Genomic DNA, 14636 nt, shown 5'->3' on the forward strand with positions numbered 1-14636 from the left:
ATAAAGCTGCAGTGAGCATCCTCTGCATCATTTTTTTTTTCTGTTTTAGGATTACTTCCTTAGGATAGATTGCCAGAAGTGGAGTGACTGGGTCAGAGGGTATGAACTTACGAATGGTTTTTCTTTTCTTTTTTTGAAATAAATTTTTTTATTTATTTGATGTCTAATTGATTTATATTCATTATGAAAAATGAAAATCATAGTGATTATATTTGGTAAGTGTCAGAAAACTGTGTCTAAAGGCAAGGTTCTGTGATCCGAAAAGTTTGGGAAATTCCTAAAGTTAAAAAAAAAAGCCTTTTAATCTTGGTTTATCTCAGCATTTCCTGAACTTAACTGAGCATTGAATAGGTTTTTCTGTGATACACTTCTTAACATTTTGTGGAAGTTTGACAAAGGGTATAGTTTATGAGCTACTGATCTAAAATTTAAAAATGTTTTATTGGTTAGATTATGTTTTATTGGTCAAAGCAACTAAACTATAAACCTTTGTTCTAAAATTATTTTTAAAAGATTAAAATAAAGCTGTTTACTATATGATTTTTGTGTATGTCTTTATAAAGTCTCATACTTTTATAATTTAAACTTTCTATACTGACTCCAAAAGAACATCTTAATGTCTCCATGGCATCAAATACTTTTTACAGTCTTTAATGAAATTTGGAATATAGACATACAACATAAAAGTAGAAGATAATGTAGATTGTACAAACCTTTTTTCCCTCCCCCCATTTTTCTCTACAGAATGTGAAAACCTTTGCATCTTCTGATAGTCTAGCCAAGGTCCAAGAAGTAGCAAGCTGGCTTTTGGAAATGAATCAGGAACTGCTCTCTGTGGGCAGCAAAAGACGACGAACTGGAGGCTCTCTGAGAGGTAACCCTTCCTCAAGCCAGGCAGATGAGGAGCAGATGAATCGCGTGGTGGAGGAGGAACAGCAGCAGCAGCTAAGACAACAAGAGGAGGAGCACACTGCAAGGAATGGTGAAGTCGTTGGAGCAGAACCTAGACCTGGAGACCAAAGTGATTCCCAGCAAGGACAATTGGAAGAAAACAATAACCGGTTTATTTCAGTAGATGAGGACTCCTCGGGAAACCAAGAGGAACAAGAGGAAGACGAGGAACATGCTGGTGAACAAGATGAGGAGGATGAAGAGGAAGAGGAAATGGACCAGGAGAGTGATGATTTTGATCAGTCTGATGACAGCAGCAGGGAAGATGAACATACACATAGTAACAGTGTCACAAACTCTAGTAGTATCGTGGACCTGCCTATTCACCAACTCTCCTCCCCGTTCTATACAAAGACAACAAAAGTAAGTACATTTAGTCTGCTCTTCACCTGAGAAATTTTACATATCCATATTAATTGTAACGAAACTTTCTTCACAGTCTTTGTAGTATTGCAAAATTAATCTTCAGATGTGTAGTAATAAAATGAACTAATTTTTGTTTTACAGAAGGTATTAGAAAGTATTAGAAATAGAAATACTGATAATGGGACAATGTTATTACACATGGAGAGGGTATTTGATCCTATTACTATGAAAAATCATTAATATCAAATTTCATTATCAGTTTTGTCCCTGGGACAGGGATTAGTAGGTTGCATGTAGTGGAGAGGGTTGGAGTGAAACATGGTTTGTGTAGATCAAGTAGTGAAGGCTCTTTTCTTATTTACCAAGTGCAGCTGGGCTGGTGGGCTGTGTATTCACAGGTGTTACTCCAAGGCAGTAGTTACTAGAAGCTACTTCACAATTAGTTTTCTTATTATGATGAATAAGATATATCCTTTGTAAATAGTTTTCTCTTTGTTATGTAAACAAGGTAAAATTACAGTCTGAATATTAGTATTTGGTTGTTGGGGAAATCTGAGTAGGTATTTTTAAAAGTTAAAATGCTAGACGCCGACGTATTTAAGATTATGAAACATTTTTCCTACTTTATAAAACAACAAGAATGTATGGTGCTGTCTTCACTGCTTGTTTTCTTCTAGTTATTTTATTAAAGTTAAAGCATTTAGGAACCCCAGAGGAATTTTTTTTTTTTTTCCTGATTCCATTTTAGTGGAACACTCCATTTGCTTCTCCAGGCAATTTGAATATTAAGTATAGGATAACCACACCATTTTGGTTTGTATTTGACTGTGAGAAATAGGAGGTGATATGAAGATGAACTTAGATTCCCAACTTTCGCTCAAGTTACTGCCACGACTTCCCTTGCTTGCAGTTTTCCTTTCCCTTTGTTCCTGGGAGACAGCTCTGTTGGATCTGCCTCCTTATCTCATTTAGCTGGTGGTAGCCCATGGAAACTAGCCATAGCCATGTTTTAAAAGGTGGACAGTTAGACTCTTGTCTAAACTAGAGGAATCCTATCAGTTCAGGGACTTGGTGACTAATCTAGTGCTGAGAGACAATTCCATTTTATACAGTCCTTGGAGGCTGTGCCAGAGTTAAGGACTGGATACACTGTCACTATCACACACCGTCATTGCTTCCCAGAATTGTCCTTGCTGGATAGGCAGGGAGCTGCTGTCTGAGGTGGAAGCGGGAAGTGTTTGAGTAAATATGGAATTGCCAGTGCTAATTCTGTGGGGTGGCATGTGGGCTTCTTTCCTCAAAACATTCCTGGAATTATCACTTAAAATTGCGGTCATAACAAGGGGCAGGGATTGTGGAGAGAAAGAGGAAGCATTGCTCACTACCCAGTCTTTCTATTGTATTCCCTTTCCCCCATCAAATTACAGTCAAAATGAAATGATATAGTGTCTGGGCTTTGCTTCAAAATAATACCAAAGGGGAGAATAGGAAGGAGGGTATAGATTGGCCATGAGTTAGTTGCTAATTGTTGAAGCCGGGTTATAGGGACATGGGGGTTCGTGGGTATTCTATGTAGTTTTCCAAGTATGTTTAAAGTTTTCCATAATAAAAAAAAATTAAGTTGTAAAGAATACACACACACACACACCCCAAAGTTGGAAATGAGAGTTTTCTTTACATACCTTGGTCTTGTTCACTAGCTCCTCAGTCATCTAAGTGCTGACTTCTCTTCTGCATTGAAATTTATTTTCTCTGTATTTTGGTGCTATTGAAATTACAGGAAATTCAATAAGGACATCATGTGCATTTTGCTGGAGTTAGAATTTATCTTAATCAATATTTTAGGCAGTGTTGCTAAGCAGTGGTCTATATAAAGAGGAGAGAACGTAAAAAGAATTATATTCAGAATGAATGAGGTATGTAGCATAACTTCTATCCTTTTTTTCCCTTCAGGCTTCTTCGCTCATAGATCTTTATCTTTGCATGCTTTCTGTTTCTTTATCATTTAGAAATTAGATAAAAATCATGAATATCCATGTAGAGTAGACTGTGAGTTAAACAATTCTTTGGAAAGGAGCATTTTAACTGAAATAATATCTTACTTATTTTACAGACATTAAAATAAATAATGGCTGAGGTAGTTTATCCTCTTATTCGCTTACTTGTAAATTTTACAGTGAATCATTTATTTAGCCCATAAACAACACACAAACAGATTTAACATCATCCTCTTTAACTTGACCTGCAATAAAATAGCTTAGACACTATCGGTTTAATAGTTGAATTGCTGTATCAGTTTTGCTTCGGCTTGTGAACCTTAAACTCTTTCTAAAACATGTTTATCCCTAATTTCCCTAGCCTGTCTGCAAGTTTAGATTTTATTTAATTGGTTTGATCTAAGAAGGAAGTGGCTTCAAGTGGTGGTTTTCATCCCTTTTACCATCCCTGTCTCAAGGTGTTGAAGTGGTGCTTTGGAACTCAGCCAGATGGCTCTAACACAACCAATGGCAAAGCTCAAACCTTTTATAGTGCAATTTGCCCAGCTTATATACCTGATCTCTTGATTTCTCTCCCTCAAGGTTACTATCTCAAAAGAGGAAATTTATATCTCTCCTGTTTTTTTCTGAGGATTCAGATGGAGGAATAGGGATTTAGTATTTAATTGCATTATCTTATTTAAGAAAGAAGTTTAATCAAAACTAAGCCTTTCAGAACAATGCAAAGCTATCAATGAATTCTGCTGCATTTTAAATTAAAAACTAGAAAGCCAGCTAGATGAAATGTATCATTTACCTAAAGGAGAAGTCATCATAGTGTTCAGTAGGAAAATTTCCAGTATACAGATTTGACAGGTGCTTTATATTTCCCTTCCCTTCAAGATGAAACCATAAACAGAACTTTTAGATATGTCTTATACAGATTAGCTACCTCCTTAAAAACAAACATACTGAATTTAAGTCTGTTTCCCCTAGTGACTCTTGAGTTGTGAACACAATTATTGTGTTATACATACAAGGCCGCAGGAGTGGACTGAGTACTAACAGCAACAGAGCTAGATGTGTTCATGTGTTTATGTGAGTGTGTGTGTGTGTGTGTGTGTGTGTGTGTAAAATGCACTTTTGATATGCTGTTTATCTTGAGGTCATTTGCCTTAATAAGTATGGCAAGAAGAATATAAAACTATTTGATTGCCAAGGCAGAGATGCCCTTCTAATAAGTAGGATGTCAATCTGAGATTGGCTCGTTTTCCTTTTTGTTTGTTCTTGAAACGCTTCTTCAGGATCATTCCCAACAACATTTTATTTTTTCAACAACATTTAAAAAAATCACCTAGTACTGTGTTACTTCGAAAGAAAATGTCAGTCACCCATGTGTATAAATCTTTTAACTACAGTAAACAGGGGGAAAGCTCTCACTGTTTCAAAATTACTTTATTTTGGAGCAGCTCCAAATTATTGATTATTATAAACATAAGACACTTTAAACTCTTGATCATTATAAACATAAGACACTTCTACAGATATAACCCTAAGCCACAATTTCTTTTAAATCCTCTTAAACTATAACTTTTGAGAAGAGTAGAGGTATAATAAGTATTTTTAAAATCCCATTTTTTAATGTTAACATGGGATTAGCCTTCTACAGTCTTACCCAGCATACCTTTCAAATGTTTTTGTTTGTTTGTTTGTTTTTGGGCAGTTTCTTAAACATACCCTTTGGACCACTAGACTTATTTGGCATTCCTGAACATGCTATATATGCAAATATGATATTAATGAGAAAAACCATTTTTGGTCCTTCATTGTATTGGGCTTTTCTTTGAAAGCATATTGGAAACTATCAAAACTCTTAGGACAATCTTTTTTCCCTCTAGTCACCAAAGATTTATTCTAATGGGAGTCTATGGCAATAATATAAATTAGAAATTCCAGACTTTCTTAATGTTAAGAGTCAAGGACAGTGGCAGTCAAGAATTGGTGCTTATTAAGTCCATACTTAAGTTTGTTTGAACTTGCAAACAAACTTAAGTAAGCAGAGCTTGCAGAGAGGCCAACACCCCAAAATTTCACTGTAAGTGGCAAGAGATTTTAAGACAGATCTGCCTAATTTCAGAAAAACCCTTTCTTTCCATGCGCTATGCTGCCCCCTATGGTAGAGTTTGGCAAACATTACTAAACAAGATCTTCAGCAGAATTTTAAGTCTCTAGGTTCTAGGCTTTGGAGTATGGTGGTTTTCTAATACCATATCACATTTGAAATCAACAGAGCTATCCTTTAGAAAGTACAGATTGCTTAGTTAAATGCTTTTCTTTGTGATATTTAACAAGTACTGTACTGAAGTTATGAGGGCTCAAGGCTAAAGTTATAACAGGAAGAAGTGACAATGAAATTTGCGACTGGATAATAGATATCAATTCTCTCTGGATTCCATCAAATGTGCTTCTTAATTAGTGGTTGTGTGCCAGCTATTTCTGTAAGTTTGGTTAGTCTGCCTGCAAATTTGAAATTCAACTTGCTTCCCCGAATAGAAATGCCCATCTCTTCAGTTTTAACTCCCTGTGTCAACAGTCTTTTATATATATATATATAATTTTTTTTTTTAAATCTTGTTTCCTGAAGAGATGCCCAGCCCATACTAAAGACTTCTTTTCCATGTTTAATGTAGAGTATCAACTCATTTTCTACTAAAATGAAAAGCAAATGAGATTACCATCAGGCCAGATCTTGTATCCTCCTGATCTTCTCATGAAGAGAACCATGTTTGAGCACCGATTTCTGCTTCTTCCATGTCTATCATAGTGCGTTTTATTTGTTCTCACATAACTTCATTCCTTATCTCAAGTTAATATATCTTTTTTGCCATCCTGATTGTTAGATTTCTCCTGGTAACTAAGCCTTTTTTTTTTTTTTTTAGCTGTGCCGCACGGCACGTGGGATCTTAGTTCCCCAACCAGGGATCAAACCCACACCCCCTGCAGTGGAAGCGCAGAGTCTTAACCACTGGACTGCCAGGGAAGTCCCTAAGCAGTTTTTTTAAAATCCTTTTTCCCTCAAATAAGAAATAAGTGTTTAGTAAAAATATGTATATATTCAAAGAAGCAGTATGTTAGTGTATAAGAGGCCTGAGACTTTCTTGTCTCTAGATTCAAAACAATAGAGGAGCTAGGGACAAGAATCACTAACCAGTCAGGGGATCAAAACTACAGTTTTGTTTCTAGTCCAGCATTTTTCAGCTGCTCCCTTGAGCCAGACCTACTGGCAAACTTTGTAGGACAATGTGGGTAACAACTGAAATCAAGTAGGGTTCTAAATTCTACTTTATTTAGGTAGAGTTCTAGAGAGCGATGGCCATGTCATGAAGTCCCTGGCCTTGTCTTGTTCTTGTAAGACAAAGAACCAAAGTTTAAATTCTGTTAGGTGGAGAGAGGTCCAGAGATCAGTCATCTTGAATAACATCCACTAGGAAACATAGCCCAACAAATAGCCATGCCTCCTGCATTTGTGAAGGAGAACAGACTGGAAACATTCACTCAGCCCAGTTTAACCCAATTTTAAACATGTGGAGAGGGTGGAAGCGTAGGGAAGGGGACACACTGGAGGAGATGGGTTTCCCCTAACTTAGTAGAGTGAAAAGAGCTTTTCAGGCTTGAACTTGAATTCTGATTTTGCCGCTCATTATATGGCCATAAATATGTAATCTCATTGAACTGTTTCCTTATCTGTAAAATAAGACTATAATACCTACTTCACAGGGTTTTTATAAGGATTGAGTAAAATAATTTATGTAAAGCAAGTAGTGTAGTGCCTGGGACGTGCAAGTAGTTTGCAGATGTAAGCCTGTGACCTCATTTTGTCTGTCTCTTATCCTTCATCCCTAATCTCACAGAACACACTTCATTCCCCACAGAAGATATCAGTCTATGTACTTTTTATGACCTTTAGTGTTCAGTCATCATATCACCCTCTAGTGGAAAAAGTTATTAATAGAGAAATAGATAAATACTTTTAAAAGGATGCTCAGGAGGAGTGGGAGCATATTATAATAAGTGGGCTGATTTCTGATAAAAATAAGAATAGAACAAATTTCCACGGGGATGCTTTTCACAGATCGTCCTAGTTGATAGGTAGGCATCATTTCCTTCTATTAGAATTTGTCAGTTTCTCTAAATTTTCTTCTTTAAAACATCTGTATACTTTAAATGCTTTGTGAATTTTACAACTGGATGCCCAAATGAACTTTAGTTTATGGTCAATTTCTAATTAATTCCTGTTAGTGCAGTTTTAAAAATACTTATTAACATTATTTTAAACCATAATAGCTCTCATGTTGGTCATGTTTAAATCTGTTATCCTGTTCACTGCAAATAATTAATTAATTATGGATTTTAATTATAGACCAAAACAAATCTTCCCACAGAATGGAGAATTTAAAAAATTTTTAATAGTGTTCCATTGATTTGTACTTTATGCAGATGATAACCTTCTCTGAAGTATCCACAAATACCAAAGATAGTTATACTCAAAATGTTCCTGAGGCAGATTATTTCATATGTATATAATAAAAATGAACTGATGTTTATTCATGTTGTTTTTGTTGGTGATAAGGAAGAGGGTATGAAAAGGATAAAGGGGTTCTGTTTTTACTTTGGTAGGTAACTCCAAAATTAAGTCTCAAGGGCCCATCATTCACCCAGGCCTCAGTCCTGCATTTCTACCTGTCTCTTGGGCATTGTCACCTGAGCGGTCCACTGAAAGCTAAAACTACTACTGTATGTATTTCTTCCTACCAGTTTTTAATTTTCCTCTTTAGATTTTCTAGTCTCTTAATATCCTAGTCTTCTGTTCATTTGGTGAAAAAATGGTTTGACTTTTTCTTATCGTCTGAGTCTGTGGGTTTGCTGAAGAGTTTAACACATATGAACACTTGATCTTCCTTTTTCTTACTCCCAGGCACTTGTAAGATAAAAATTGAAGGGTCATGTTTAAAAATCTTAAGAGCATCTTTGCTTAATGTTTCTGTTTGCACCAGGCTATAACGCCATGTCCTTGACAATGTGTTGCCAGTATGAATTATTGGATGAATTTTTAAAAATGAATTTTTGTTCTGTGTGGATCAGTAACTTCAATTTTAAGTATCTGGTGCTCCATTTCCCCCTGATGAAGCCAAATCCATAGGTGGACACTTGAAGTGTTTCACAATCTTACCAATTTTTTTCTACCTGATTTCATCTCCATTTCTCCCCTTGCTTTTAATAAACTCTAGCCAGATCCTTCAAATTCCAGGCCAAATTCCATCTGTGTCTTTACACCTTCCTAGAATTAGAAAATTCAATTCCTTGAACCCGTTGTTGGTTCTCTATGTTACAGTTCATTTGGTGTTACCTTGTGACTCTTGCGGTAAGTTTTATCTTGAGTTGACATTTAATTCTTTTATTTTTTGAACAGTAGAAATTTGATGTATTTGTCTCTAGTGCTGATTCAGGTTGAGAATTGAAGTTTCACAGATTGCAATGTGAGCAATTCTCATTTCACCTCTTAAGATGTACCCAAGCTAGACTATAAATTATAAATAAGCATGCCATTTAAGTTTAGTTTAAAACTCAGATATTCATTATAAAGATAGTTACATTGAGGAACATTATAATAACAATTAGCAGTTGACTCCCCGGAGGAGAAGTTAAAACCCTAGTTTAAGAACTGTGTTGCTAAGATGCAGAAATCAATTGCGGGTAACTTATACAGTCATTAAAAGTCATATTTTTACAGGAAATTTAATAACAGGAAAACCTTAAAAATATAACATTTACTAAATATATAGAACTCAAAACTATGTATATAATATGATCCTAACTATGAAATAAACATACAATTATATATATATGCATGGGAAAAGATCAGAAAGAATTAAACCAAATGTTAGAAATTATCTCTGAATGTGGTTGAGTTATTTCTGTTTTTTCTTATATACTTTTCAGAATTTCCCAAGCTTGTTATAACAGGCATATATTACTGTTATTTATTAGGGGAAAAAACTATATCTATTAGAAACCAGTTTTTATTCTACTTACTTAGTCTTTTTAGGTAACTTTCATAATATATAATGCTCCAGTGGAAGACTGGATAAAAAGACATCTTTCACAAGTAAGGGCATTATATAATGATCTCTTCATGAAAATGCAGCTGAATATAGTGGGAAAAAAGCAATGAAATCTTTAAGAGTTCTTTGAATAACCAATTCTTCACCTCTCTAGGACTCAGGTGCCATGCCGGCAATTCTCTAAGGTCACCTTACCACATTATTAGAGGAGGAGTAGTTAGCATGGTGGTATCTTTCTTTGTTTTCAAGACATTTATTTAATATATGGTTTCTTCAGAGTTACTTAGAGTAGCCTTGGCAGCACTTTTGGCTGTCCCTGAAACATGAATATCTTTCATTTAAACATCCTGTGAGCAATTTCAGAATCCATCTTTTTAAATATAATTCTGCAGTGCTTTACCAGGAAGTCACCAGTGCTTTTCTTCCTGTCCCCTGGTCCCAACGCTTCATTTCTTCAAACTGATTAATATATTTAAACTGCTTAGGTTTTCCATCCTAGTTTTAAATCTCCTGAGATAGAATCCGAAGGAGACCTTTGAGATCACCAAGTCCAGACCTGTGCCCAGTAGCTTTATCAAGAGACTTGGGCTTGAAAATGAAGTCGTCACTAGGCAATACTACAGTGTGAAGTAGCATTGTATTTTTAGACAGTTCTTTATGTGGACATCTATTACCTTTCTTTGGTCCTTTCTCTTCCATGTAGAGCAGTAACAGCCTTTCTTATAGGAGAAGACTGCTGTCATATTCATCCATAATCTTCTCACCAGACTTAATGCCTTCAACATGTTTTCTAGGATCACCATCCTGGTTGCCCTTCTCTGCACAAATTGATCTTGAAGTGTTGTATGCTGTAGTCAATGGAGGTGCTGCTCAGGTGTAGTAGAGCCAGACTATTCCCTGTTCTTACTCTGAACCTCATCAGTGCAGTGGCAAGCTGCACTGATAAAAATGCTACTACTACTAATAAACCACTTACTGAACACTATTTACTATGTGCTAGGACACTGCTAAATACTCTCCATATATAACCTCATTTAATCTCAACAGTCCTGTTATGTTGGTTCTGAGTTTTATCTCCATATTAGAGGTGAGAAACAAGTGAAGAGAAGTTAAGTAATTTGTCAGTGGTCAGTCATGTGGTAAGTAGTGGAGCTAGGAATTTGAGCCTAGATCTCATTCTGGGTCCAAGTTGCACTTTTGTTAAAATTTGAAAATTCAATGAAACAGTAATTTTGGGAGGAGGGGAACAGTAAAATAACCCATAAAGCCAGCTAGTACCTGTTTTTATCCCCCCCGCCCCAAGAGTTTCCCTATCTTAATCTCTACTCCCATGCTATATTTATTATGACTCATTTCGTATTATATTAAATTTGTTTTCCTATCTCCCTCCTATTCAAGCCTTTTGATTTCTTATCTTGCCTAGAGTACTTATCATGTGTAAGGCACCCATATACCTAATAATTTGTCACTAAATAATTAGTGAATAAATTTTTATGTATTACTTGCCAGTCCTTAACCACACAGATACATATTTTGCATAGCTAGGGTCAGTGTATATACTGTTTCTCATTTCTGCTGCTTCTAACATCCATGTGAAGGTTTTTGTGTAGGCAGAAGTTTTCATCTCTTTTGGGTAAATACCAATGAGCATGATTGCTGGATAGTATGGTAAGAGTATGTTTAATTTTGTAAGAAATTGGCAAACTCTTCCAGAGTGGCTGTACCGTTCAGCATTCCCACCAGCAATGAATGAGAGTTCCTGTTGCCAGCATTTGATGTTGTCAGTGTTTTGGATTTTGGCCACTCTAATAAGCATGTAGTAGTATTTCATTGTTGTTTTAATTTGAAATTCCCTAATGACATAGGATATTCACCATCTTTTCATATGTTTACTTGCCATTTGTATATCTTCTTTGGTGAGGTGTCTGTACAGATCTTTTGCCTGTTTTTTAATCAGGTTGTTTGTTTTCTTATTGTTTAGTTTTAAGACTTCTTTATATATTTTGGATAACAGGCCTCTATCATACTGTCTCTTACAAGTATTTTCTCCTAATCAGTGGCTTGTCTTCTCATTCTCTTGACATCGTTTTTCACAGAGCAGTTTTTAATGAAGTCCAGTTATCAATTATTTCTTTCATAGATTGTACCTTTAGTGTTGTATTTAGAAAGTCTTCATCATATCTAATGTCATCTAGGTTTTCTTCTATGTTATTTTCTAGGAGTTTTATAGTTTTGTGTTTTACATTTAGGTCTATGATCTATTTTTAGTTAGTTTTTGCATGTGCATGTCCAGTTGTTCCAGTACCATTTGTTGAATAGGCTATCTTTGTCCCATTGTATTGCCTTTGCTCCTTTGTCAAAGATCAGTCAGTTGATTATATTTATAATGTAATGTAGGTCTGTTTCTGGGCTCTTTATTTTGTTACTTTTTTTTTGTATCCACAACATCTTTCCCCAGCATGACCTGTGTAAGTCATTGTTGGATAGCTTTCCTCTGTTGAATCACAACCCTGGTGTATAGGTTAGGCAGGTAATATTAGACAGACTTGTGTGCTGAAAAGAATAGGAGGTAAGAAGGCTTACCTGCTCTCTCTCATCCATTAACCTCCTTGAGCCTCAGTTTCTTCATCATTAAACAGGAATAGGATACCTGACCTTATTGCAAAGTGTTGTGTGGAGTTGAAATGACATGATGAATGTGAAATGCTTTGCAAGTGTTAAAAAGTTGTGCAAACATATGTGTCATTTTTATCATCCTTATTATCTCCATTGGTGACATGATCATAAGCAAGGCAGGGATTATCCAGTGTTGCCCTTGCATATTTTTGCTTATTCATTTGCTTACTGGGTTTCTTCTTCCCCAGTTGAGACATGCATCTTTGCTCTTGTGATCAGTGAAGGATTCCTTCCAACATGATAAGAGGTGAACCTAAATGATGATAAGCTAATTACTACAAGTTTTAAGACCTACTTACTGTGGAGAAATGCTTGTGCATTATCAAGAAAACAAGTTTGGAAAGGAAAATGAGGACATTTTGTCCCTTTGATTGATTTGTCTATTCTTCTTCCAGTACCACACTGTCTTGATTAGTCAGTCCTCTGCCTCTGACTTTGTTGCTTTCTTTCAATATTGAATTGGCTATTCTGGGTCTTTTGCCTCTCTGTATAAACTTTAGAATCAGCTTATCAATATCCACAAAGTAACTTGCTGGGATTTTGATTGGGATTACATTGAATCTATACATCAGGTTGTGAAAAACTGACATCTTGATAATGAGTCTTCCTATCTAAGATCATGGACTATGTCTCCATTTAGTTAGTTCTTTGGTATCTTTCATCAGAGTTATAGTTTTCCTCATAGAGACCTTGGACATGTTTTGTTAGATTTATGACTATTTCATTTTGGGGGGTGCTAATGTAAAGGGTAATGCATTTTTAATTTCAAGTTTACTTGTTTATTGCTGGTATATAGGAAGGTGATTCCTTGCTATGATCACTTATTAGTTCCAGTAGTTTTTTTCTTGTTGTTGATCCTTTCTGATTTTCTTCATAGATGATCATGTCATATGTGAATACAGACAGTTTTATTTCTTCCTTCCTAATCTGCATGTTCCTTATTTCCTTTTCTTGTCTTATTGCATTTGCTCGAACTCCCAGTATGATGTCAAAAAACAGTAGTGAGAGAAGACACCCTTGCCTTGCTCCTGATCTTATTTCCTTCAGCTTGTTTCTGCCCTACTGTCTACCTCAGCAGCAGCAGTTTATTTGACATTTCTGAGAACAGAGGAATTCAGACTACTTTGATACCTTTGCTTAAGCGTTTTCCTTCTCTTTTAAATGTCTTCTTCCCTCTGTAGCCTCTTTCAAATTTCTGTCCTTCTTTTTAAGATCCATTTCAAATCTTACCTCCCTTACAAATATTTCACAGAACTCCGAGCAAAATTCTGTATCTCCATTAGGTCTTTGTTTTTAACTTATATTGTGATAGTTGTAGTCAGCTTCTTTTTTTTAAATTTATATATATTTAGATTGTTGATGCTCTAGATCATTAATTCATCAGATTGTAGATTCTCTAAGATTCTGCTGTGTCTTACAGGACTTTGTACTTTGCATGTAGAAAATGCTTAAAAATTGAATTCAGTTTTCAGAAAACAAAATCTTACGTATTTTTATAAACACAGTCTAGTTTAATCCTGTTCCACTTAATGTGAATGTTTATAGGTTTTTGAACCTAAGTACAAGACTTTAAATTTGTTCCTATTAGATTTTCTATCGTTATTTGCCATCATGCCTCCATCCTCACTGAGTTCACATTTTGGCTCCTTTACCAAGTTCTTGTTTGTTTGTTTTTTTAAAAAATAAATTTATTTATTTTTGGCTGTGTTGGGTCTTCGTTGCTACGCTTGGGCTTTCTTTAGTTGTGGCGAACGGAGGCTGCTCTTCATTGTGGTGCATGGGTTTCTCATGGCTTGTGTGGAGCATGGGCTACAGGTGCATGGGCTTCAGTAGTTGTGGCTTGCAGGCTCTAGGGTGCAGGCTCAGTAGTTGTGGCGCACAGGCTTAGTTGCTCCACGGCATGTGGGATCTTCCCTGACCAGGGCTCAAACCCGTGTCCCCTGCATTAGCAGGCAGATTCCTAACCACTGTGACACAAGGGAAGTCCCCAAGTTCTTGTTTACTAAGATTATTTTGTATTAAAATTCTGTCTTCCAGCATTTTCATTGTTCCTCCCACTTTTGTAGTTCTCAACACATATGCATCCACATTCAAATAATTAAATCAGTGATATCTTCAGTGAGGAAATGAAAGCTAGGCTGAGACCTATAGGATAGGAATTAGTGTTGGGAGGCTGTAAAGAAATGAAAATGAGGAGTTGTAACTTTTTTGAATAGTGGCAGAATTTTTAGAAGTAATTATAAAACCTTTCTAGGTGACTATTTGAATATATTCCACATATCTATATGGGTTAATATTGGGCAAATTTGTTTAAATTTTCTTTGTTTGTATCCTGTCTTTTTCTAGTGATTTACTGATGGCTAAGTCGTACTTTGAGGGGTCATTTGTAGAGTTTCCAGGCTGTAGTCAACTTACTACCTTGACATTTGGAGGATTGATCTCGATACCAAGTACAAGAACTTCAGATCTTTCTGCGGTTTCTGAAGTTTTAACTCGGAAATATTATTTGCTTAAAGTTATAGGAAGTGAATGACAGAGCTGGAGT

At 35.7% G+C, this 14636-nt stretch overlaps 1 protein-coding gene across 4 annotated transcripts in view; it reads left to right on the forward strand.

Moving 5' to 3' along the window:
- Positions 1 to 14636, forward strand: part of FBXW7 (F-box and WD repeat domain containing 7) — a 205753-nt gene that overhangs the window by 114689 nt on the left and 76428 nt on the right. For 2 of the 4 annotated variants that reach the window (XM_067736659.1, XM_067736660.1), the window contains one exon: positions 745 to 1314. In XM_067736659.1, the coding sequence (XP_067592760.1) occupies positions 814 to 1314 (501 nt within the window). In that variant the 5' untranslated portion in view covers positions 745 to 813. Of the gene's footprint in view, positions 1 to 49; positions 100 to 744; positions 1345 to 14636 lie in introns of those variants that run through there. The other 2 variants (XM_067736663.1, XM_067736658.1) reach the window with 2 other exon arrangements.

This window comes from Pseudorca crassidens, chromosome 4 (assembly GCF_039906515.1).
Source record: "Pseudorca crassidens isolate mPseCra1 chromosome 4, mPseCra1.hap1, whole genome shotgun sequence".
Lineage (NCBI taxonomy): Eukaryota > Metazoa > Chordata > Mammalia > Artiodactyla > Delphinidae > Pseudorca > Pseudorca crassidens.